The sequence below is a fragment of the Anastrepha ludens genome, chromosome 2, assembly GCF_028408465.1.
Source record: "Anastrepha ludens isolate Willacy chromosome 2, idAnaLude1.1, whole genome shotgun sequence".
Lineage (NCBI taxonomy): Eukaryota > Metazoa > Arthropoda > Insecta > Diptera > Tephritidae > Anastrepha > Anastrepha ludens.
Window position 1 is genome coordinate 51,982,407 of NC_071498.1, and position 26,519 is coordinate 52,008,925.

A 26,519-nucleotide genomic window follows, 5' to 3' on the forward strand; every position below is an offset into this window, starting at 1 on the left:
GTCTCCCCAGAATCCGTTTAGCTTGAGCCTTTACACCGCCTTATTCGCTCCCTTACGAATTTGAAGATCTAAAGGTTGCAGGATGACATTAAGGGCATCGACAGCTGTGGTACTCATAGCACCTGTGATACCAAAGCACACACTTCTCTGTAGTCTGTTTAGGGGTTTTACTCCAGAATTAACCATAGTAGCTTTCCACCAGACTACAGAGGCGTATGTAATAATGGATCTAATCAGGGTGATGCAAAATATTTTATTACTAAAGCTTGATTGCAATATGGCTACGCTCATATCTCTTTAATAGACCGCCTTTTATAGAAGTTGAGAACACTAAATCATACTCATTTGCGGCCACCTCAAAAGTGCCTCAATTCAAATAGGTCCGATCTTATTTGTCTAGTTGCCAGCTCTTACGAGTCTAGGTAGTTACTTATTTAATTACTTTAAATTATTTTCGAAACCTGCTAAGAAAAAATAAGTACTCTTTTTTCAACTCGAGGTTCTCCCAAGGTTGCAAAAATATGTATCGGAAAGTTTATAGTAATATTATACATATTTAGCAGGAAAAAGCTTATATATGTACCTCACCTTCAAATACCTGTATCTTTACCTGCACCTCTTTCAAAAATTTGTTTTCGCTGTTAAAAATAGTTTTTAAAAACTTTGCCTTGACCTGTTAAGAACCAAGGGCGGGAACTCGTAGGTCTAAAGTCTGTATGCAAGAAATATTTCTGATATCATGCTGCATATAACTGAGTACATTGTTATTTTTCATCAAACCATTATTTTCTAGAGATATTAGCCAATAAATTCAGACACCAATTTTGGTAAATTTCTAGGCTTTAAAAAAAATCTGTCTGTGTTTTCCACTATAGAGCTTAATTTTTTTATGGCACGTCTCATTTTACCTTCTCCAATTATCCAAAAATTTGCGGGGGGAAATAAATATTTTGCACCCTTACAACTCTTGGGTGTTCTACTGTATATCCTGAGAAAGGGTGTAAAATATTCATTTATATTCCTACAGTTTCTGCAGTAATCTTAGGAAGCCTTCTGGATTAGATAACAATTGTCAATCTCCAGTACGAATAGCAACGAGCCTTGGGCTGGTGCTCTTTCGACAGTTTGGATGTTCGATGAAGGATATATTCAGGACATGTTATACTACCCATGATTCGATTTTTGAATGTGATGAGATTAAAATCTCAGTTGAGGTCAATATGTAATGACCTCTGGTGATTTCTATAGCATCTATAAATGGATATTTCTTTTTTACGTACAATAGTATATTTGAAACAGCATTTCAGATGCAGCTACAGCCTTTCGTGGTGGCTTTTTTCAGGTTCATATTGTTACTAATTTCTAAATCTTGCATATTGATGTCAATTAGAGGGCAAGGCAACCGAAAAAAAAAAATCATCACCGATTTTCTGCTTAATATATATATTTATCTTACAGGTTCCCCTCGAAATCCTCGATCGTAAGCGCTTCTGGAGCTTTTGCTGCCCCACAGGCCCGTTAACTGTGAAATTCTCCACACCCTATTGCGGTTATGCACCCGGCCAAAAAATCCATTTCGTCCTTTATATCAATAATGAATCGTCCATTGACATTACCGACTGTGAAGTGAAGCTGAAACAGGAGGTTAGCTACGAATCGCATGATCCACAACATGAATACCGTTATGACAAACATCTCATCGCACGCAAACAATTCGGTAATGTTCTGCGTTGGAGCCGTAAAGTGTATCGTGGTTTTCTTAGTTTACCTTCCATACCGCCGTCATCACTGAAAATCGCTTGTCCTATCAACATCACGTATCTGATAAAAGTCATTATTAAACCAACTGACTTTCATTGGAAAATGAAATTGAAAATACCCTTAACCATTGGTAGTATACCGATTATAGATAGCATGGCAGCAGCTGCAGGATTGCCAAGCTTATTAGAAACACAATATGCGGTGAGTCGTGGCTATTATAGCGGGCGAAGACTGCAGGACATAGCAGCGTTACGACAAAATGTGAGCGAAAATGAGCAACATTTTGCTGGTGGTGAAGGTGGAGCAGGTGAAAGCGGTGATCAGCAAATGAATGCGGATATGGCAGGTGGAGCGAATGGTGAACAAACAGTACCAACACTGCTAATAACCGATGGTGATAATCCGCCCGACTATAAGCTTATGAGTGAGTGCATTGAAATAGGTGGAGCTATTTTCTTTTTAAAAATACTAATAATTATTATTACTTTTTGTTCAGTGCCACCTTCCTACGAGGATGCCATGGCGTTAAGTGATAAATTCTGTGATGACAGCGAATACTTGCAAAATGTCAGCCTAAGTAGTATTGTCTCCAATGGCACGACAGAGTCGTTCAAGCCACGCTACCCCGTCTACTATGAATACGAAACGCCAATCATACCGCCCGGTAGTGATGATTCCACCTCCGATATTTAAAATTGAGCGATTGGAGTACAAAAACCTATTTTCAGTTCGGGCCATAATTTTTAGCAAAATTATTTTTAAAATTATGTTCGTCAATGTGTTTAGTGGCTCGTAGTTAATTGTGGAATGTTTGAATGCCAATGCGTTTAATTCAAATTTTCTTAATTTGCTTTAGAGTTAGCTGCAGCTAAAAATTTATAAATTAAAAAAAAAAATTATGTCAAGGATTTTTTTTTAATTTTTTTATATTCTTTATGAAACATTTTATATTGTATTTAAGAAAAAAAATTGCACGCCAATGAAAATTTTAAACGAAATTGGAATATGTTAAATTGTAAGCTAAACCATTTTTGATATATTTTAGTAATGGATATTACACCATGCGACAAAAATCGTCTCTTTTCTAGTATCCAGGTGGCACAAAATTAATCACCCTATCGGCGGTCGCCTCTGAGCAGGCAATGGCAGAACTCAAAAAAAACAAAATTTTTGCTTTGAAAAAGTTCCCCATAAAAACCATTTGCCGTACGGAGTCGGCTTAAAACTGTAGGTCCCTCCATTTGCGAAACAACATCAAGATGCACACAACAAATAGGAGGAGGAGCTCGAGCAAACACCTAATAGAAATGTGCGTGCCAATTATTTATTTTTTATTTTTACTGGAAAATTTTTAATAAAATTTATTAAAGATTTATAAGAGAGCCGCAGTATACAAAAGGACAAGCAATGAATCGAGTAGAGATGAAAATAAAGAGAAATAGAGGGAGCAAATCTTTATTTTCATCATTCATAATCATTTTTTCATATATTTAAAAAGTTATTCAAAAACCAAATTGGATGATTAATTTTGTGCCATCTTGTATAAATTTTATGCAGTAATGCTGTAAACTCAGTTTTTAATTTCCTTATCAGCTCAATTTTTTAAAGGACTTTAAAATCTTAAAAGATTACATTTTCAATAAATAACACAGTGCGACATCAAAAATCAAACCGCACCGGACCTCTTTTTTCTGAAAATATACCTATTCAATAGCAAAACCCTCGCTGGGTTTTTAAAAGTTAGCTCGATTTTTTCTTTATTGCGTTTTGAAGTTTTCTATTTTCATGAGATTTTGGAGTTTTACCTGTACGCTAAATTTGACTTATAAATCGACCTTTGTTTGATTTAATCGATTTATTTTGTCATAGCTTGATGCAGAAATTTCGTACATATACAAATAAACTTATTTTGAGAAGAACTTATATCTCAATACGCAATTTTGAATACAAAAATTTCGAAAAATTGTATGTTTTTACCATTTTTTACTGTAATTATGAAAATAATTTTATACGTAACCACCCGTTATACACATTTTCAGATTTTTCTATTTTTGCTAGTATTTTTTCCAGATACGGCTTTTCAATGAATATTGGATGTAACAAAATGTGATCGTGAGTAGTGAAAAGCAAGATTGGTCTCACAAGACTTTTAGCCTGTTAAGTACATAGAAAAGTGGCTAGCACACATTCCAAAATAAAAAGTATAAAGAAGGTTGTAGTCTGTCTTATCAGGGAATGTTTGTTTTAGAAATTCCAAAATTTGTTCCCAACGATTTTACCTGTTCTAAGATCGCAGCAGTCTTGCGAGATCAGGTTCGTGCATAACAACTCCTAAAACACATTTGACGCGCTAAATATTTTGTGAACAATACGGTTTTTGTTAACATATTTGAATTTATTAATTTCATTTACGTGAATTTGTTATGAATTAAGAAAATAAAAAATGTACAATTGTCCTGCAAATATTAACGTTTTCTGCTATTGTTGTGGACGTTTCACACCAGCGAGTGAAAAGCATGGATCAATCAGTGATGATTTTACTGTGGCATACAGACATTATTTTGATCGTGAAGTTATTTTGAATGTACCTTGGGCGCCAAACATAGTGTGTAGAGCTTGTTATGTTGGTTTAGTTAATTGGTTGCACAAAAAACATAGCAGAATGCCTTTTGGAATGCCAATGCTATGGCACAATCCAGAAGAACATGATCCAAAAAATTGTTATAGTTGTGCAAATACTGTGATCGGATTGAACAAAAAGAAAGCGAAAAACAAAAAATACGTTTCAGTCCAGTGTGTACAATTACCGCTTGACCATAATGAAAATATTCCAGTACCAAAATGTCCCAATTTTGATGCTTTAAGTGAATCTTTTTCTGTTATGACACAGCCATCATTATTTGATATACATTCCGAGTATGTTCCCGAACCATCAACGTCAGACCAGCCGATTCTAATAACGCAAAGTAAATTAGATGAAATTGTTGCTAAATTGGAACTAACACAGCGGAAATCAGAAATATTAGCATCAATGTTAAAATCAAATAACTTGTTAGAAAGAGGTACGAAAGTTACGGCGTATCGAAATAGGAAAGAACAATTCAATCATTGTTTTGCGGTTAATGAGGAAAAGACGTTTGCTCATTGTCACAATATTGTAAAGTTGATGAGTGAAATGGGAATTAAATACAGTCCAGACGACTGGAGGTTATTTATTGGCAGATCGAAATTTAGTTTAAAAGCTGTTTTACTCCCTCAAAACCAACTCAAAGCCGATGATGAATCTGATTACTCTGATAATGATGATGTTGAAATTCAATCATTGTCGAAAAGAGCTCGTCTCTAAGGTTTTAGTACGTAAAAATTCTTTATTTTATTAAAAAAAAACAAAAAATTATAAGAATTCAAGTCTATATTCTTTTTACTTAATCTATTTAATATTTTTACCTACAGTTTTTAGATATTTAAAAAAAATTCAAAGCAGAGTATAAAAAAATTATTTTTATGAAGAAAAATCTTGTTAAAAATTTATTTTTTTAGTACATTTTGCAACATTTTTGCTAGAAGAAATAGTGAGAAATTTTAATTATTTTCATAATTACAGTAAAAAATGGTAAAAACATACAATTTTTCGAAATTTTGGTATTCAAAATTGCGTATTGAGATATAGGTTCTTCTCAAAATAAGTTTATTTGTACATGTACGAAATTTCTGCATCAAGCTATGACAAAATAAATCGATTAAATCAAACAAAGGTCGATTTATAAGTCAAATTTAGCGTACAGGTAAAATTCCAAAATCTCATGAAAATAGAAAACTTCAAAACGCTATAAAAAAAAAAATCGAGCTAACTTTTGAAAACACAGCGAGGGTTTTGCTATTGAATAGGTATATTTTCAGAAAAAAAAGGTCCGGTGTGGTTTGATTTTGATGACCCCAAAATTGTCGCACAGTGTAATTTTAAATACTTATATTCACTGTAAGACATTAATATGGATATAAAATTAAAGGGCATATATTCAGCTACTTAAAGAATGCTTGTTTCACTTTCCCCAGAACAAATACAGGTATTTATTTTTTATTTTTATCCAAAGGAGGAAAGTTAAACAATTTGTTATAAAACGTAAGAAGAATGAAGATAATGCATGCATTACTGAACAAATATATTTTTAACATACATTTTAAATGAAATAATACATTTTTTATAATATACTTCATATGGAAATTTCAAGGATATTTAAGGATACATTTTTCACAAGAAATTATAGTACCATAATTGTACTGACAAAAAATAAGCAACATTATTTTATCTATATATATCTCCCTTCGTTTGATATCCATGTTAGAGTGAGCAAAAATATTTAAAAAAAATTTTGAAAATTCAATCCTTTCAAAATTTAAGGACCTTTAAAAAATTTTGTTCGTAAGAAAATGTAAAACTGACTAAGCGGCATATAAATTTGCAAAAAAAAATTTCCTAGAGAACGTTTGATGTCGCAAGGTGTTACTTTTTGATTGTATTTCAAAAAAAAAAATTTCCACGCCAATGAAAATTTTAGACGAAATTTGGATATTTTTAATTGTAAGCTAACAAATTTGTGGTATATGGTTATTTCTTGTTATTTGTTATTTGTTTGAATGCGTATTTTCCTAGGTGTAGTAAAAAGAAATCCATCAATTTGTGTGGCGTGATATTGGCTTTATCTAACAGACTAAAAATGTAGGTCAGTATGGACCGTTTTTCTCGATGAATTCTTCCTATTTATAAGATCGCTCCATTATTTCCCTCTCATAGAAATCGATTTTCATAAGCTCCTCTTGAGACGAAGTTTTCACCAGTCAAATCAACAAGAAGTGGGAATCATTTGGCGCCTCATTCGACCTATAAGGTGGATTTTATGAACCTTCCAATAAAACTCCCTGTGATTCTGGCGCGTCACTATCGCTGTGTGCGGCCATGCCATAGTCCTGATGAAGCACAGTTTCTCTCCTATTGACCAACGCTGACTTTCCTACTGAGCGATTGCTTCCCTCAGACAATCCAATATCTTAAAGTACATGAACACAATTTCTTTCTTATTCACCTAAGTTGACCACTTATGAGCTAATGCTTGCCTCATAGGGATCCAATTGTTCGCAGCATATGTCTGAGTTTAATCTTAGATAAGCAGCAGATACTTAAGTAGTAGATAGATGATTCCTTGCCAGTTTCATCAAGCAAAACTCTCTTGACCGTCCCTGCTAAGGTGATTCGACCCGATAATTTTCGTTTGCTGTTTTCGTAAGTGATCAACTTTTCATAACCAGTCACCATTTATTTTAATAAATTTTTTAGTCGTTGTTGAGATTCACCACCGATTCGTAGATGAAAATTCTGTTCAAGTGTTTTATTTTTATTTTTTTTGTACGTCAACTCTCGTAGTATCCATACATCGAGTTTCTCTTTGTATCCGAATTTATTCAGGAGGTTTACAGCGGCTTTTTGTGCCATGTGTAGCTCCGGGTCAAATGGCAGAGTGCATGCGAGATGGTCGCACTGATTTTCTTTATTTTAGCGGCAATTTCTATAATTGGCCTTCCGTGGCCTGGTGCAACGTGACATGAAAATTACCGAAACAGAGTAACCGAAAACAAAACTAGACATAATCGGCTGCTCATTATTAGGAACATAGACGCCATTCATATTTTTAAACTAATTGAAACACAGAAAACAAAAAAATAACTGTGGAATTTGGCATATTTTCTTTTTGATGTTGTTCATTTTTGCCGTCTGCTGAAGCAATACTGAGTCGAGCAATCACAAAACTGTCTCAGAAATTGATTGAGCACAAAATCTTATCTTTCTAATCCCATCTGACGCGATCGCACTTATAAAATTCCAAGTGTAGGTTACTGAAGCCACCCGCTCTGTTGCAAAAATAATGGATTTCATTTCACTACGCCTATTTATATAATATACATATATTAAATCTATAAAATAAAATCACATCAATATTGCACGAAAAGGATGTACTGTGCCTGCCACACAAGCCTGCTGCCTGTTTGCCTGACTGCTTGAATGCGTGCTTGCAACAAAAAAACAAAAACGGAAATTAAACTCCTTAAGCAATAAAACAATCATATTGAAAATAAACACTCGTACAATCAAAAATGTAGCATTAAAAAAATAATCGTATAATTACATAGGATAAAAAAAACCTAAAATTCAAATACAATACACAACAGACTCACAACAACAAATAAACGTATTAAATATAATGATTAATTAATTTAAGTTCATACCAAACATTTTCAATAAGCAATGAATCCTAAAAAGTATTTCTTCAAAATTGGTTTAAAATATTATATTCAAAAAATAATCGCCTTAAGTTAATTAAAAAAACAATGGTGCTTCCCTTGCTTTAATGAGCTTTAAAATTAAAATTAAATTCATAAGGTTATAAAGCTCGACTACATAAATGAGGAGTCGGTGGGTTAAAAGATTTTAGTTTTAAAATCTATTTGGATTATAGGATTTAACAGCTTTATTGAATTTGTAGTATTTTATGAGGTTATGGTCGAACCTTGTCGTAGTAGAATTAAAGCGGTCTCATATTTGGATGCAGCGACTCCAACTCGTCAGATAGTGATCATTTGATATTATCTTCAATCGATATTTTTGAATAAATTAATGAATGAAAATAAGGTTTGCACTTCGACTTCTTGATTTCTTGTGCCCTCTTCTCAATGCAATACCTTATTCAAACCTAGTTCTCCTAATAAACCCGAGATAGAGCAGGGTCGGGCTGAGTGAATGTACCTTTCTTTTGACCGCATCCGACCGAGATGTCTCAACCTTCTTTGCGCTATGGCATCACTTTCGAGAAGAAGGAGTCTCCGAGGACTAGTCGCAGAAATGACAGTAGTTAATGGACCATATCACAATCCCGTGCAGATGACTACGCCATTTGCAGTGATCTGTGATCTGTGATGTCCGTGAGCATTCTCAGTTTATCTTTATGGAGGATTATGAGCAGTCTGAATCTCCTCAATAATTTGATGCTAGCTTAGCCTTAGCTAAGCCTTAGCTTCCTGTTCTCGGAAAACGTCTTTCGTAAAGAGCAGAGAATGCCACGACAACTAAATACTACGTGAAATTTCGTAAAGAGAAGTTGTATAGAAAGTTTTACTTTTCCTATTCCACTAAAGGAACATCTTTCAAATTAGGTATTTCACAATTCAGATAGCGACGCACTTCATCAATAATAAGATTAAGTTGTCAGGAAAAAAGTGCTTTGTATTCTCTCAAAATTCATACTTTTGTGGTGCTTTTGAGTTTGAAAATATTATGGATGGTATATACTGAATGATTATTCTACCTGGAAGTTCAAGAATACCAAATTAGGCAGATTGTAATGGAAAAATTAGAGCCACTTTATAGATGACTGTATGAGAAAACAAAAGAGTGCCAAAATACTGAGATTTGATAAAGGTTATGTTAATTTAAATGAAGAAAATACTAGCAAAGATAATAGAAAGAAAAACGTGAGGTATGTAAGAGATATAAGGAGTCTTAAAAGTTAGGTTATGTTAACAAAGAAAATAAAGAGTTTTCCAAAAACAGGTGTTACAGGTGAATGGATTGCGCTATCGAGAGATGATTAACGATTTTTTATGGCCGAAATTGGCTGGTATTGATCTGGACAACGTTTATTTTCAACAAGAAGGCGCTACGTGCCACACAAGCAACGAAACCATTGACCTTTTTGCGGAAAAGTTTCCGGACCGTGTTATCTCTCGAAGAGGTGATCACAATTGGCCACCGAGATCTTGTGATTTAACACCTTGTGACTTTTTTCTTTGGGGCTACGTGAAAGAGAAGGTCTACGTCAACAGCGCAGGGTGGATTCAAAACCTGAAAGATGGAATTCGTGAGGCTATCGAGGACATGGGGCAGCCACTGTGCAATTCAGTTATGGAAAATTTCAAGAAAAGGATATTGTCCTGTAAGCGTGGTCGTGGTGGTTATTTGCCTGATATTATTTTTCACTATTAACGGCATACCTTCCTCTTTATAATTAAAAAAACATTCGATCATTCAAATTAAAAAATAGCATTTTTCTTTGAATATCAAAATATCACCTCTTATTGGAAAACTCTTTACTAGAAAAGAGAACAGAGATATGTGAGAAATCTCAGAAGAGAGTGCCAAAATAGTTAGTTGTGATACAAAATAGAAAATAATAGAAGAGAGAATAGAAAGAAAAAAACTGACGTAACTTAGATGAGTGTCTAAATAGTCAACTGCAACAAAAACTTAAAAGTTAGGTTAGGTGCATGTAAACTTTACGTAATTGTAGAGGAGGTGTATGAGAGAACTTAAAAGAGAGTGTCAAAATAGTAAACTTTGGTAAAGGGTTATGAAAAGTTAGGTTAGGTTTATGTTCACGAAGACGTTCATAGAAAGGAGAAAAGGCAGAAAAAAAGTACGTAATCGTAGATGAGTTGTGCGAGAGGACTCAGAAAAGAGCACCAAATAGTCAGCTGTGGTAATAAGCAATGAAAAGTTAGGTCAGGTTCATTTAAACAAGGAGTTCATAGGAAAAAGAAAAGCAAGAAAAAAAATTACGTAATCGTAGATGCAATGTCCGCGAGAATACTCAAAAGAGAGTGCCAAAATAGTCGACATTGGGAAACAAAAATTAAAAGTTATGTTAGGTTAATGCAATAGAAAGCAAAAAACTCTCTATAAACAAAGCTTTGCAATAATGCCATCTTAAGAGCTGCTTCAGTCAAACTCACTGAGTGACCAGTAGACTCGGATATCAGTATATTTTGCCGCTACATGAGGTCGAATTTGACGAATAGGTATTAAGTTAATGCAAATTCGAGTCCCGATAAAGTTTACAAAGAAGTGTGATGAGCAGATTTCGGTTACGTGATAAGGTTGTCGGGACAGTAAATCAAAAGTATCCATTGTAAAATCATTGCAAGGGCTGTAAAGAGAGCAAAAAGAGGTAAAATAGGAGAAGGGTAGGGTTATGAAGTAGACCCAACAATGGCTACTTACTGGCTTTGGGTTAAGTGTTTCATACTAATGAAATGATTCATATCAAATGGTTAATACCTGAAGGAGATCCGCAGGCGTAGCTAATAATGAGAACCAAGTTGTCCAAGTCTTAGCCCCTCAAGAATGGAACTTCTATGGAGAAGTTGCTGAAGTGATCCTTCAAACAGCTGCTGCAAAACAAGGGGCTCGAAGAAATAACAAGTCTCACTGCGTGGATAAGGTTCTTCGAAGAATGTTCGAAAAGGTCAGCCACAAAACTGGAGAACTGTAGCTTTAAAACTTTTCTGGGCCGCCTTCAATCTCCCCGTGGCCAGGAGCATCTCGCGACCTTGTAAATTGGTCTTCTTTCCCTGCACTCGCTGAGTTTACGCGAAGCCCACCCTTCCTGGAGCAAACCACAATTAGTCAAAAGAACACAAAATATCTCATTTTGCAGGGAGACCATCTCACGGGTATACATACCACCTAGCTAGCCCATTCACCCAGTAGTTTTTTAGAATTGATGACGATATGTAATACATAGTTTTCGAAATGATAGATACATATAAATAACTTCTCCTATTGCTGTGCTTCCAATAACCATGGCGCACAATTCTTTGGCGTGCCACTATTTAATTCCTAAGCAGAATCTCTCGCTAAATCCGAAAATTAAGTTATTTTTTTGATTGTAGTAAATTTTACGAGATATTTGCAATTCATCTTTGCTTACCTTTATTCAGCCAACAAACAAAAGTAGGTTCCCCTATTCTTGTATATCTTATGAAGCAGGTCAACAATAGGCCTCTTCTTTTCGCCAAGCATTAGGAAGTGGCGAATAGATGAAGCAACAGGTATAAAAAAAAATTCTTGGCCACGCTGGAATAGAGCCGCCTAAAATTCCATTTAATTGTAAAATTGTGAGTAATACCAGTTTTAGGAGACCTAAGCACATTTGCTAGTCGCGAGTCCTGCTCGATAACTTTGTTGATGTTTTCACTTTCAACTTTTTGGACAAGTGAGCAGGGCAGAGAGATAGCGAGCATATCAGCGGCGAATAGAAGAGACCTAATCTTAGTACGAGCTGTGGCAAATGAAAGATAATGAGGTTCCCCCAAAACAGTTTAACCTGGTTAATCATGTCAGATTTAATTTTTGTTTTTTTATGAAAAAAGTTAAAAGGAAATTAAACTTTGATACACAAAATGTGTTAAAAATAACACATTTTTTAATAATTTTTTTTTTTTTTTGTATTAAAACTTTGGACTTTGAAGTTGTAAAAATATTATTCCTAGGCTAGAGTACAATTTTTTAAAACTATATTTAAAACTTTAAGCAAATTGCAAAATATTTTAGAATTGTGTCTATTAAGTAAATAGTTAACAGCTTGCTAAACAACATCTTTATTTATCTAAAAATTAAGTTACTACTACGAAGATATTCGGGGGCAAACTTATGCAGTTTGATCCAGCTGGTATATAAAATTGGTTGAAGATGTTAAAATTTATTTTAAATATAAATTTTTCGATTTTTTAGAATTAATAATTTTTTTTACATTGAAAAATTCACATAAAAAAAATTATACTAAATATATTTTTATAAAAACAAATTTAAAATATAATGAATGCAATAAGTGTCAAAAAATACTTAATTATATTAATCAAATACAGCACATTTTTGAAACCACTTGTTCTCCATTCTTTTGTTTTTGCAAACACCTGGAATGCATTTTTTCTATTTTCAAAATGTTAATTTCACGTTTTATGCATAACCAAAAACCAAAAAAAGAAATGAAAAAAAAAAAACCAAACACTAAGCCAAAATAATGCTAATCTGTCTTTCGTTTTCCTCCACTTTCTCTGTATTTTATCATCAAAAACTTTCGTCCATCTACAAACCCCACCAACTGCGTTTCCAATTCGTAATCATGTCCTCGCTTATACTCGCTTTGTCTCTGTCCCTTATGCGTTCTCATTTTAAACGATCAACAACAACAACTCTGGTCTGCACAGAAACACTGTACGATGAATCACCCTCGCAGCTGCGTATCGAACTACAGACATCGGATTCATCAGAGGCATCACATCAACCGCTTAGTGCCGCCAGTTTCAATGTCTTTCGTAAAGAGAAGAAATAAATTATCGTAAGGACTTCAAGAAGTGCTTAGTAAGGCTAAATAAAAAATAACAAAAAATTAATTTAAATTTCATACAAATGAAGTCGGATATCACTGTGTGATATCTGATACGCACATATTATAATTAACGGTAACAAAGTAAGAAAATTGCTGTAATCTTAAACTCATTTAAGTAACGATAATGAAGGCGAAAAATTAAAAAGGAAAAAGAAAAAAACGATTATTCGTTCTATCAACACTTTAAAAATATAGATAAAACATAGATATAGAAATATATGTATATGTAAATGTCAAAATCATAAAACGCACCCACTCACTGAAATACACACTTATGCATGTAATGCGCATACTATGAAAGCTTAAGTACTCATAAAATAATTAAATAAGTAGCTATTTAGATAACTGAAATCTTTAAGTTCAACAATGATTTGAAACACCATATTAAAGCCAAACAAACAAGGGTACATACAGTATTGTGCAAAATCTTAGCAACTTTTGAATGGATGGAGAATCATGCCAACACATGCCAACAAGATAGGGTGCGGTCGACCTGTTCAATAAAGCCTGTTGCTTACGTTCAGCTGATAACCTGAGCGAAGAAGTTACTATGCGTAGGATGTTATAATTGCAAGAGTTAGAAACAGGTAGGAAAAGAAGTGCCTATTTATTATCAACCTTAATAACTACTGAGATACACGGCCCGGGAAAAAATTTAGCACTTCAACATTTTGACCAATACAGACTACTTTCTTGTTTTGCTTTTGATTGTTTATTAATTTTTTTTATAAAAATATAGCTCATTAACTAACAAAAATTATATGAATCCGAATTTTAAACTTTGCTCAAAAATTAAAAAAATTCGCCAATTTTTCATTAAAATTTCCAACTTTTTAATCAAATTAAAAAAAATATGTACATGTTTTACAACTTATTAGATTTTTGTGTAATAAACTGTAAGTTTCCAATGGCTCAATAATCCAGCTGATGTTTTGGAATTTTTTTCCTTGACGATGTTGAGCAATTGCTCCATATACCACAGAAATTTTGCGCATTCGTTATATGGAGAAAAATTCATATAATCATCAAAGGAAAAAATTATAAAAAATCAACTTTTGCAACTAAAATTTAATAAGGTATAAAACTGCATACCAAACGTTTTTATAAAATGTCTAATTAAAAACTTTGTGCTAACCAAAAAAATAAAAAAAAAATGTTCATTGAAATTTTAAAGTTTGCAACCATAATTTTTAGAAAAATTTAGAATATGCGGCATTATAGCCCCATTAGAAGGGGCTACAAAATCGCGTTGACTTAAGATTTTTTTTCCTTGACAATGTTGCGCATTCTCTTCATGTAAGAAAAAAAGTCAAGCATTCGTTAAGTGCAAGAAAATGCAGAACACCGTTAAAAAAAATTGTCGAAAATCAACGCGATTTTTGAGTCACTTGAAACTTACTCTTCAACATACAAAAATTATATAGGCTCAGAAATTGCGATGTTAGAATTATTCTAAAACTTCTGATTAAAAAATCCGAAATATCGGTGGAAATTTTATTGAATTCTATTTCTAATTTGGGCAGCGCTTGTAACTGAGTTTTACTTATACGAGTATGGTTTTGTTGTAGTATGAACGATGTTTTTATGGATAATTAATAAAAAAAAATAAAAAAATAAATTAAATAGAAATAAATAAATAGTCAAAAGTTTGCAATTTGTCGCGCTGCTGTTGTTGAGGACACAGGTGCACATGTTTGAGCTCAAAATGGACTTCCTAAGACTCAGTTACCTATGATTCATCATCATAGCATCACAGTTCGGAGTGAACCATTTCTTCCGTTGCAATTCGCTTGTGGGTCACCCGGTCATCAGCTTTTCGTTTAATAAAATATATGTCCATAGCTCCAAGGTCGCCTTCAACGTTATCTCTTCATTGTTTTCTCGGCTGGCCTCTTCTTCTGCCGCCTTGACGATTTGTTTCGAAGATATTTTTTAGAGTTCTATTGTTGCTCATTCGTAAAATGTGTTCGCACCATCGAATCTCTTGCGCTTTGACGTACATGATTACATTTGCACCCCTGATAATTGTGTCTAACTGGTTGTTGTACCGAATGCGGTAAGAACCGTCTTCAAGTTGACAGGTCCATATATTTTTCTTAGAATCTTTCATTTTACTGGATTTCAGAACCCGTATGTGAGTGTAGGTCTTATACCGTTGTGTAAATTGAAATTGTAGCTTCTGGTTTCTAGAAAGTAATCTCAACTTCATCAACTTTGTATGCGCCAAAGAAGACTTATTTGCAGCTTGTATCCGGTCTTGTATGGCACTAGATGTATATTTCTGTGTGATCAGCATAACTTCAAGATACTGAAATTCATTGACCATTTCAAAGCTATTGCTGCCAATTTGTAAGTTATGTGTTGCGTTGCGGGCTGCACCTTCCATATATGTATTTAGTTTTTTCTCAGTTAATGATAAGTCCTTTCATCCTAGCAGATGATTCTAGATGCATAAATGTTTCTTGTACAACCTGTTTGTTTCTGGCTATTATTACGATGTCATACGCTTAGGCACAAATTTATGTGGATTGGGAAAAACTTGTGCCTCCGGGATCTATATCAGCTATAACAGCATGAAAGCGCATCTCCCTATTTTAAACCTGGGATCACTTCTCACTTTTGTCCAAGTGTTTGGTAATGTTATGCCAATCAGGCGTACTATGTAGTTTACAAGGTACATATGCCTAACATCTTTAAAATTACCTATCAAACTTAGCGTTAAAGCCCGTGTATATTTTTTACACTTCCAACTGACAAGAGTGAGAAGAAATGTATACTGTGAAGTTTTGTTTCACTTGTTTCGGAATATATTAGAATAATAGATATTTATTTTCTTTTGTATAAAGGACTAGCATTCCCCAGTGGGCTTCGCACCACCATACATAAAATGTTTTTTTATATTGAATCGTCTGGCGTGCTCCCCAATTGATGTTTTATCGGCTTTTATTATTATTTTGTGGTCATCGGTGGGCATCAGATCGAGTGCCACTTTGAACAATTTCACCAATTCATTGTGTTGATGGAACATTATTTATTTATTTAATATAATGAAATATACTTATAAATAAATATATTACATATTTGTGGCAGCACTAGCAACAATGCCTTCAGCTGCTTAGTGTATATAATAGATGCTACTATATTAGTATTAGTATAAATAATTATAATTTGTATAACCAAAATTAAATTTGATAGTTTAAGTTCATTACATTTTGTTACTTAATTTAGCTTTGCTGATATATTTGTATATTATTGAAATATTTTCTGCAGTAGGAGCTTTTAAAAGCTCTGATGGCGTGTTCGATGAAAATATTTCTCCCCTGATCTTGCTGAGTGCTGGGCATGTATCCAGGATGTGTAGCATGCATGCTGTAATCAATGGTGGCATCGTAATTGAAAGACGCGCGGTCCATTTGACGTATATCATAAACGGACGTACGCCCACGACGGTTTCTTGGTGCTTCACTATTAACCGACTGATTTCTCCGTCTGTGTCGTTGTGTTTCCACTAAATTTCGTCGAACACGATCTTCTTCACTTTGTGATCACATAAAATGTCATAACTCAGGAACGGCTGCACCGATTTCAATCAATCTTCACACAAACCACCTCCTCGAAGATAGAAAAGAACTCTAAAATTTTCGTGTCAATCGGTTCGCCGGTTCTTGAGTTATAAGATTACCAAGGAAGTGTAACTTCTTTTTATATATATAGATTTCCCAATTCTTTCGAGTTCAGCTGAGAAAAAATATAAATACTTCTATTTCGAATTTGACGCAACCCCTCTGAGTCTCAAGCGCACCTTATCGAAAACTCGAAATACAGTAGTCTCAAAATTACATCTTTCATGGCGGCCGAACACAAAATAAATCTTGAACGATTGATTTAAAATTGTATATCCATAATTGCATTCTGCAAGAAAGAACGAATGGATGCTTACGATATATTACATAGTTTCAAACAATTTCCGAACGATTTATAATTTTGAATTTTTTTTCGTTTTTTTTTTAAGGCGTCGTTGTACTGCTATGACATGTACTATAAAATATGGATGCATTTAAACAAGATGCATTCATTAAAAGCATCACCCGCAACAGCATTTTGTACATTAGAAATGTCACGACAAAAGAAAGTAGAAAATAAAGGGGAAAGGCCGAACTATGTTCCACAGCCGACATGAACTTGGAGCTAGAAGCATACGACTTTGGTACAAATGGCGCGGCTGTTCGTCATTTCATTTTATGCTGACATGCTGGAATGCTTAGGCTGGAATGTACATGGCGAAAGACGAAAAAACAAATCAGTTGGTCTACCGAGATCTACTTTAATAGATTCTGCTTGGACTGACTGCTGAAGTTTTAATTCATTTCATTGTCCCGTTGAAAAAATTATCAAATTATATGCTTACTTTTCCACTGGTACAGTTGCCTAACCCCCTCATATTTCTGTAACTCAAATGGCTTTAGAGAAACACCAAAGTAGAAATAACACGGGCTGAGTAGTTGGATAATTTTATAAAGTATCTGCAATTATTTGTCTTCTCAACTAAAAGGCAATCGCGTTCGATTTTTACAAAACTCGATTGGAGTGATTTATTTGGACTAAATTTCAAATAAAAAGCTTGAAAAAGCGAAAGCTTGAAAAGAGACTCAATAATATTTTTAATGTGGGGATCTCTGTATGAGTGAAGAAATTGCCTATTCTCAATACAAATATGTAAAATGTCGAAAACTTTCTCTGAACCACATCCGTTGGTTTTATGCTGCTGAAGGCAATATTTTATGACTTATTGCAAATTTTGGTATTTCAGAAGAAACAAGGTTCGCTGAAAAATTAACCGTTGTTAGATTAAATATGAAAGTTTTCCACTTATTCCCTTTTTTTGGTAGAACAAAAAATCCTTAACGATTGCACTCCATGAAGGGCGCAGCCCGCGTGACGTACCATTGACGTAATATACATACCTATAATTTTTATTTTAGCGCTAGGCGAAGAAAGGCAAGAATTTGATAATTGCCGATATTAGAAATTAAGTATGTATATTCCATAACTAGAAAAAATGCATTTTATGATTAAATATTTAGAGGTGTTTCGATAATTTTATATCAATCATTTATTTATAGAGGAAAATTTCGTTTTCATAATAGTTCAAAAGTGTCAAACGAGTCCGATATATTAAATGTGCGCGAGTGAGAGCTGCCATCCTGGCATAAGAAATGAGGTGGTTCATTAAGCTCATAATTTGTTTCACATTGTTTTAAAATAAGACATCAAGTTTTATTGTTTTAAAAAATGATACTGAATAGGGAATATTAAAGTTAACTTCCGATAGTAGAAATGGGGTATAAATCTATCCTGCGAGCAGTTCTACATAAAATTAATAAATAAATTATTTCTAGAATATTTCTATGACTAGAAAGAGTGGGCGGATAACTTAACTTAAGATCGCACGCAGTAGCTCAGTTGGCTCACAGCAACATCACTGTGGCTCGCCTTGACTCACTTACAACAAACACTGCATTTTTGGGAGAACGGCACGCAAATTGATTACAGCTAACCTTCACTTGTGCTGACGTGGGCTGGCTCGCGTTGGTTCAGTGAAAATAAATGGTATAAAAATCGATCGCCATACATTTACTGCTAGCTGACGTTGGCTCGCAATCGTACAGATGTAGCAAACTTACGCATGATTATTAATTAATTGCATTAAATACGAGAAAAGCGAGTTTTCTGTGTATTGACAAAATATGTCTCTTACTTGTTTGGTTTATAGAAAATTATATTAAATGAATTGAGATATACAAAATGAATTGTATGTAACTTGCAGCATTAATTGAAGTTTCTTCTGCGAAGTACCCATTTTAAAAAATGCAGTGTTAAAATGGCTCAAAATATTTTCTTCCACTTAGGTCTGTGTTCTACGTGTTTTACTGCGTCATTTACTTGGCAAAACTTAATAAAACAAAATGTTTAGAAAAACAGCTTCGAAATTTTCAATCTACGAAGGCTATGCATCCTTAAGTAACAGTGAAGGCATATTTTAATCTATTCAGTTGCTGTTAATAGATATGACCACAGCATAAAAGAAGAGTTTGTGGTTGTTGAGTATGTTGAAGTTTGTTGTTGTGGTTGTAGCAACATAAGCATTCCCCATAGATATGCGGGGAATGCTGCTGGAGTGACAGTCCTTGGCCGGATATAAATCCGGGTCGTTCCTTTAACGCAAAACCAAGTGCTGTGCATGTCGTTATTTTTGCATACTTGTCTAAAATGATTTTTTATTATAAAACTATTGAAGTAAATTAGCCTTATAAAAAATAAATACCGAAAAAAGTGTAGCGAAAAAATTTTCTGAATTTGTTAAGAATTGCGCTAGAAGCAGTCAAGCAGTGGTTAACAAAGTTATTTAAAATTTTTTCACTAGACATTAACAGCTAATAGTGATTTCGTTTCTGGTGATAATGTCGTATTTAATTCAATCTGCGCCCATTTTACAAATCCAAGTACAAACACTCTCAGTAGGTCGTCAAAAAATGTCCACAGCTAAGCTCACTTCATTCCAAAGCGCTCTTTTCTGCAACATTTAGGTTGCATAAAAAAATATTAAATTTCGTAGGAAATCATATGAAGAGGTGTAAAAAATGTCGTATAAATTTAGGTATTTTTAAATAAAAAAGCATTATTGTAGCTAAGAAATATATTAAAATCTTTTTTATTGTAAATTTTCGAAGTCAAAGATATTGTTTGGCATATTTTTTTTGTCTATTATATTACTTTTAATGTTACCATAAAAATTCGAATTTGGCGTAACAGCGCCCCCAATACGCTCAAGCAAAAAGAACAAGCACTCGCGCCATAACACACCCAGCTGTTGAAATGACACTTAGGTGCCTGCCAAAAAAATAGGAAGAAGAAGAGTGTTTTTACTTGTAATTTTTTACAATGCCTACGGCAGAGACTATACATACAGTGGCCACACAATTTATTCGTACACCCTGCGTAGTACGTAAAAAACCTTTGCTTTGTGCAAAATATTTTCTGTGACAAAATATTTCTTTTGGGTCACTGTAAGAATGTTACATTCCTAATGAATTGTCGCAAACAAAACTCCCGTTATTTCAACTTACACTAAAGGGTTCCATGGGAAGCAGGCAGACGTGGCAAAACGCTGCAAAATATTTATTCGTACACTTTCAGCTCATGATACTGTTGTTGCAAAAGTAACAGTAAAAATCGTTTGTAGTCTTACTAATATTACTGAAAACGAAATAATATAGGTTTTTTTTAGTTTTTCACGCTGATTCAGTTTCAGTTGCGCGTAATATCTCTATTGAAAGTGGCAAAATGGGACGAAGTGCAGATTTACCATTAGAAATGTGTAAAATTGTTATTAAATTGTACAAGGAAAACAAGTCTTTGCACAAAATCGACAAAAAATTGGCAAATCGCATTATACGGTGCAAAGTGTTATTGCTAATTACATTAAAACTGGTGAATTGGAAGCTAATCACCACCAAGCCGGAAGGCGAAAAATATGGACTTCACGTGCGGAATGCAACATAGTAGCATCAGTCGCGCAAAATCCCAAAATAACCTTCACGATACTATGCCGAAATATTCTATAGTCTTTACATAAAAAAGTAAGCCCATAAACAGTCCGTAAACATCTGCAAAACGCTGGTTATCATCGCAGAGTGGCACGCCGCAAGCCCTACTTTTCAGATATTAACAGAAAGAAGAGATTGGAGTTCGCCAAACGATATATAAATGAGGCAGATTCTTTTTAGGAAAACGTCCTATTCAACGATAAGTCGAAAGTTAAGGTTTTTTGATCAGATGACTCGCCAAAAGTTTGGCGCAAAGGAAATACAGAACTGAATTAAAATATCGTATTCCTACCATTAAACATGGAGGCGGAAATGCAGTGCTTTGTGGGTGCATAGTTGCATCTGGATTAGGAAAAATGGTTTTTATTGGTGATAAAATGGACAAACATATGTAGTTAAACATTTTGAAGAATAATTTGCATGATAGTGGCGTTAAACTTGGACTGGATGTTAAACGGTTCTTGTTTCAACAAGACAATGACCCAAAACACTCATCTTATCTCGAGCAAGAATGGCTTATTTACCACTGTGAACAGCTTAAAACTCCACCTCAATCACCGGATCTGAAGCCAATTGAGCATGTCTGTGAGCTCTTAGAAAGAAGAATCAGATAGCACAAAATAACATCAAAGGTGTCATTAAAGACAGCTTTAAGTGTTGAGTGGGAGAAAGCTAATGAAACCGAAGTATTGGTAAAAAGTACGCATCGACGTTTGGAAGCAGTTATTATAGCTAAGACAGCCCAGCAAAGAAATGAATACTTGTTTTTTCTATTATTTTTTTAATAAAATATTCTTTATATGGCTATGTACGAATAATATTTTGGCATAAAATTGTGCCTTATTTCGTTATTGCTTTAAGTTCTATAATTTCACAATAGAATTTGAAAGTTTTTGTTCATTAAATATTGAATAAATATGTTATTTTTTACGAATATGTCGAAATTTTGTTCTTTTATATAAATCGTGCTTAGTATCAGGTATATTTGTTTAGAAACTGTGAGTGTACGAATAAATTGTATGACCATTGTATATTCCTTTTTTAAAATGCACTCAGACCAAACGAATGTGTGGCATTTTTTACTCTCTGTAAAAAGTAAAGGTGAACATTTTACAGCTGACTTTAGTTCATTATAAGTCTGCATATATTGAGAGAGAATTTTGCATTTATTTATTTTTTTTAACTTTACATACTTACTAGTTATTTTTTTTAAATGTTCGCTGTTCGCTGGTTCTTTTAACTAAACGTGTAAATAAACCACATTTCTAAAACATGACTTTTTTATTAACTTTTTTTTCGCTATCTTTTTTCATTAAAAATGTAAATAACTTTAAAAATGATTTTTCGTGTATTTCTTAACTCTGCAATTCCTATTTAATTCGTATCTAATTTCTATGGCGGCCGTCGTAGCCGTATGTTTTGGAGCGTAACTACCATTCGGAGTTCATTGAGAACGTAGGTTCGAATCTCGGTGAAAGACCAAAATGAAGAAAGAGTTTTTTCTAATAGCGATCGCCCCTCGGCAGGAAATTACAATCCTCCGAGTGTATTTCTGCCATGAAAAAGCTCCTCATAAAAAAAAGAAATATCTGCCGTTCGGAGTCGGCTTGAAACTGTAGGTCCCTCCATTTGTGGAACAACATCAAGACGCACAGCACAAATAGGAGGAGGCGCTCTGCCAAACATCCAAAAAGGCTGTAAGCGCCAATTATATATATACATTTACATCTTTTTTAATAGTGCACTTTGACTTACTGGTCAATGTATTGACAGTGCAACTATGACTGAGGTATTTAACTGTCATTGTTGTGCTGCTACTTCAAGTACCAAAATAATTTTGGCTCTAAGCATTTTTTGCCATTCCGTTCGAATCAGCAAGTAAAATTTGTTGGACATTTCTGTTTTAGCTAAATATTAAACGCGGTAAGGTCAATGAAGCATTGAGATCCATCGAAAATCTCTGCTGACTAAAAGTAAGGGGTGATCAATTTAGTGGTATCGGATTTTAAATGGAAATAAAATAACGAAAATTCAAATTGATTCGGCAATCTTTATTATGACATTTATTTTTAAAGATAATCTCTTTCAAATATTGGCCGTAACTGCGCCGTGGTTCGACCATTCGTAAACACCAATTTTGAATGACTTGCTCGAAGATTTTGATTGGTATTTCGTGCATCACTTTAGCATTCTTGGCATAAGACTTTACATACAACCACAAATAAAAGTCCAAAGGTGTGGTATCACACGATCGTTGTGGTCAATCCACTGGTCCGAGACGAGAAATAAATTGACGAAGAAACGACGAAGCAGTAAATAATAAAAACTCGTTTACCATGGCTCGATAGCATTCGCCATTCACTCTTAAATTGGCGCCAATCTCGTCTTTGAAGAAATATGGGTCGATGATTCCTTCAGCCTATAGATCGCACCAAGCGTTTGTTTTCAGTGGACGTGCAGGTTGTTCTTGAATGGCTGCGGTATGCTCTTCAGCCCGAATATGGCGATTTTGCTTATTGACGTAGCTATTAAGCCGAAAGTGGACCTCATCGCTGAACACCGCAAGTTAACCTGAGCGGCCGATGAACACTTTTCACAGAGCGTCGAATTTTGTAAAACAATTGTGCGATGTGTCTCAGTTAGTCTCTCCATGATGAAATGTCAATGAATACTGAAAAAAATGTGTATTTACAATAGTTTGAGAGTTGTCACGCATGATCTATCAAAAACCCCTGTTGGGGAAAAGTACCTCCAAGCTGAATACGCTTTACAAACTGTTTTTGAATAGATTGTAGCCTATCTATGTAAATAAATTTATAATAACCTTAAAACCCCACACAAAAGAAATGCTGTCATTATATTAAGCTCTTATTGTTTGATAAATCAATTCCTCACATGCAGTTATTTAATTTTTTTCTTATAGTAAAACTCCAATACTTCTTAATTGGATATCGTAATAATAAATAATTCCAAAATTATCAAAAAAGTTGTTTTAGTTATGCACAATACTGTACGTACATATATGGAGGCCTCTTTACGCTTGAAGTAGCAGATTTCCTCAAGTCGTCTCCATTCACAGCAACTAATTCTATATAATAAACGTATTTGTATTTAACTGTAGACAAATATTTATTTTTACTTGGTTTTATTGCGAAAGAATACTTGGTACTTGTGAACTAGTCTAGACTCAATACCTTTTTTAATTTAGTAAAAATGTTACTCGAAAACAAATTCGTTGATTAATTTTGCGCCACTTTGTATAAGTAAATCAAACAAAAAGAATTTGAATGAAGTAAAAATATGCAGTCTGTGACAAAATGATAGTACAGCAATATTCTTTTTTAAATATTCACTATTTTTGTAGAACAATACAGCTAATTTTTTAACAAAAATTTAGCAAGAAGTAGGAAATTCCACAAGCTTTTCATACCAATTCCATGGTTGATTTGATATTATTTGCTTCCTTATAATTTTCTCCACATTATTTCTATTTTTCTCTATTTTTTATTTCTGCGTATTATTTTCCTAAACTAAAATGTCATACATTCGTTATAACACCGTGCTACAAAATTAAAAAGTTTTAGTCACACAATGAGGAAATCGATGCAATTAGCGTTTTTAGTTTTTTCACAGTTTAGGGAACTTAAAGTTTCAAGAAAGATGGTGGTTATAATTAAATGATATGAATCTAGAATTAAATAAGATAGTGAAATATGTGTATCAAATGAAAGACGACGGAGCAGGAAATTCTTAGCATTTTTTCTCAAAGTTAGCCTATGGTCAAACATCATAATATATGAATATTTAAGTTCTTCAATAATTTGACGTTTTCAATGGAAATTCTTAACAAAAATATAGTTTTTGATATGAAATGCTATATATACTATCACCAATCCAAATTTCATCTTTTTAACTACATACAAAGGGGTTATGGATCCTCCTTACAAGTATCAGCGTGCCTTATAATTTTTTTCTTGATCACACACAAGTCTATGCGCACAGCTGCTGGTCAAATATAGCTAATCTGCGATTTTAGTTTCTTCACAGAACGTTAGAATTTTTTTATGAATCGAACTATTACTTTATGGTTTACAATAACCTGTTTTCTAGCCACTTGGTTAGTACCTTTTGGGCGATTACGCCGTTCCCATGCACATAAAACAACAAATTTTATAACGTACGAAGTTGCTAATTTACTCACCAATTTAATTTTTTAAAGGACTTAAAGTTTCAAAATACCAAATTTTCAAAAAAATGGTTTTAAATATTTACAGATGTTCATTCTATAAATCATCAAATTCTTATTTATAGAATTTGACTTACTGAGGATGCGTAGGACCCAATCTGGATCTAGTGTCGTGAACGCGCTCCTGAAATTCTTTAAAGAAATGCCTAACCATCCTTAAACCATTCACTTAGTGTCAGATGTTGGGAGGATAAGATATTTTACAAACAGTTTAGGAGAGGTCACATTTTGAGATTTTTTTCTAATGACGCAGAAGTTGGTTTATTACATAAATTTACATAAAATAATGTAACATTTTCTTATAATTTTCGTTGCAAAATATAAAAAATTAAGTGAGGGGCAATGAATCTCCTGAGGCGCCTCGAAAAAAATTTGTTTTGCAGTATTGATCAAAACTGGCAACAGAATTATCTGATTCGAAAAAAACTAAATGAAGTTCTTAGAGAAAATTTTTCTCGAGATATGGGGAGACTTTTTCGATTTTTCAATTTTGCGAAGCATTTCGAAGCCAGAAAACTAATTTTCGCTCAAAAAATCGGCTAATTTGTTATTGTAAGAAAAATTTAAATTTGCAGTGTTTGTAATCTTTGATAAAGCAGTTTGATAAAAAAGTCCGCAGATGTACATATCGCTCATTTTCTCCAATAGTGTTAAAACTGGAGAAAGTAAAATATCGAGATCTTTAAATGTAAACATTTTTTTTGGAAAATTTCATCTCAAAATTTTTTTGGAAATTTTCATGTGACAAATTTTTTTTTGTAAACTTTTATGTAACAAATTATTTTTTTAATTTTTATTTAAAATTTTTTTTTGCAAAATTTTATGCAAAAAATTGCTGTTTTTTAAGTTTTATTGTATGTCAAATTTTTTTTGCAAAAATTATGTAATACTTTTATTAGAATTTTTGTTTTACAAATATTTATTTTTAATTGTATGCGAAAATTTTATTTTAGGAAATTTTTTTAAATTTTATGTAGGAATTTTCTTGGAAAATTTCATGTAACAATTTTCTTTTAATTTGATGTCACAATTTGGTTTTAAATTTGATGTAAGAAATTTTTTTCTTAAAGTTTTATGTAAAAACTTTTTTTGCAAAATTTTATGTAAACATTTTTTTTTTAATTTGATGAACAAATTGTTTTCGAAAATTTCATTTCTTTTTGTACAATTTTATGTAAAAAATTATTTTCTTAAGTTTTATGTAAATTTTTTTTGCAATATTTTATGTAAAAAAATTTTTTTTAAGTTTTATGTAAAAACTTATTTTGCCAAAAATTATTTAAAATTTTTATTGGAATTTTTTTTACAAATATTAATTTTTAATTGTAATTAATTTTAATTGTGAAAATTTTATGTAAAGAAATTTTTTTTTAATTTTAAGCAGAAATTTTCTTGGAAAATTCCATGTAACAAATTTTTTTTAATTTGATGTAACAATTGTTTTATAAATTTGATGTAACAAGTTTTTTTTGGTAAAGTTTTACGTAAAAGATATTTTTTTCTTTAAGTTTTATGTAAAAACTTTTGTTGCAAAATTTTATGTAAAATTGTTTTTGTAATTTGATGAAAACTTTTTGTGGGGAAATTTCATGTAACAAATTTTTTTTTTGTAAAATTTTCTTTAAAAAATATTTTTTTAAGTTTTATGTATATTAAAATTTTTTTTTGGTAAAGTCTAATGTAAGA

The 26,519-nt window shown here is 33.0% G+C and overlaps 1 protein-coding gene across 1 annotated transcript in view; it reads left to right on the plus strand.

Annotated features, from left to right (window-relative positions):
* The window catches only part of LOC128871031 (arrestin domain-containing protein 17), a 37,075-nt gene extending 21,191 nt beyond the window's left edge, over window positions 1-15,884 (plus strand). The window contains exons 3-5 of the mRNA XM_054113298.1: window positions 1,459-2,185; window positions 2,258-2,425; window positions 12,799-15,884. Of these exons, the coding sequence (XP_053969273.1) occupies window positions 1,459-2,185; window positions 2,258-2,425; window positions 12,799-12,923 (1,020 nt within the window). The 3' untranslated portion in view covers window positions 12,924-15,884. The remainder of the gene's footprint in view (window positions 1-1,458; window positions 2,186-2,257; window positions 2,426-12,798) is intronic.
* The last annotated feature ends 10,635 nt before the right edge of the window (window positions 15,885-26,519 follow it).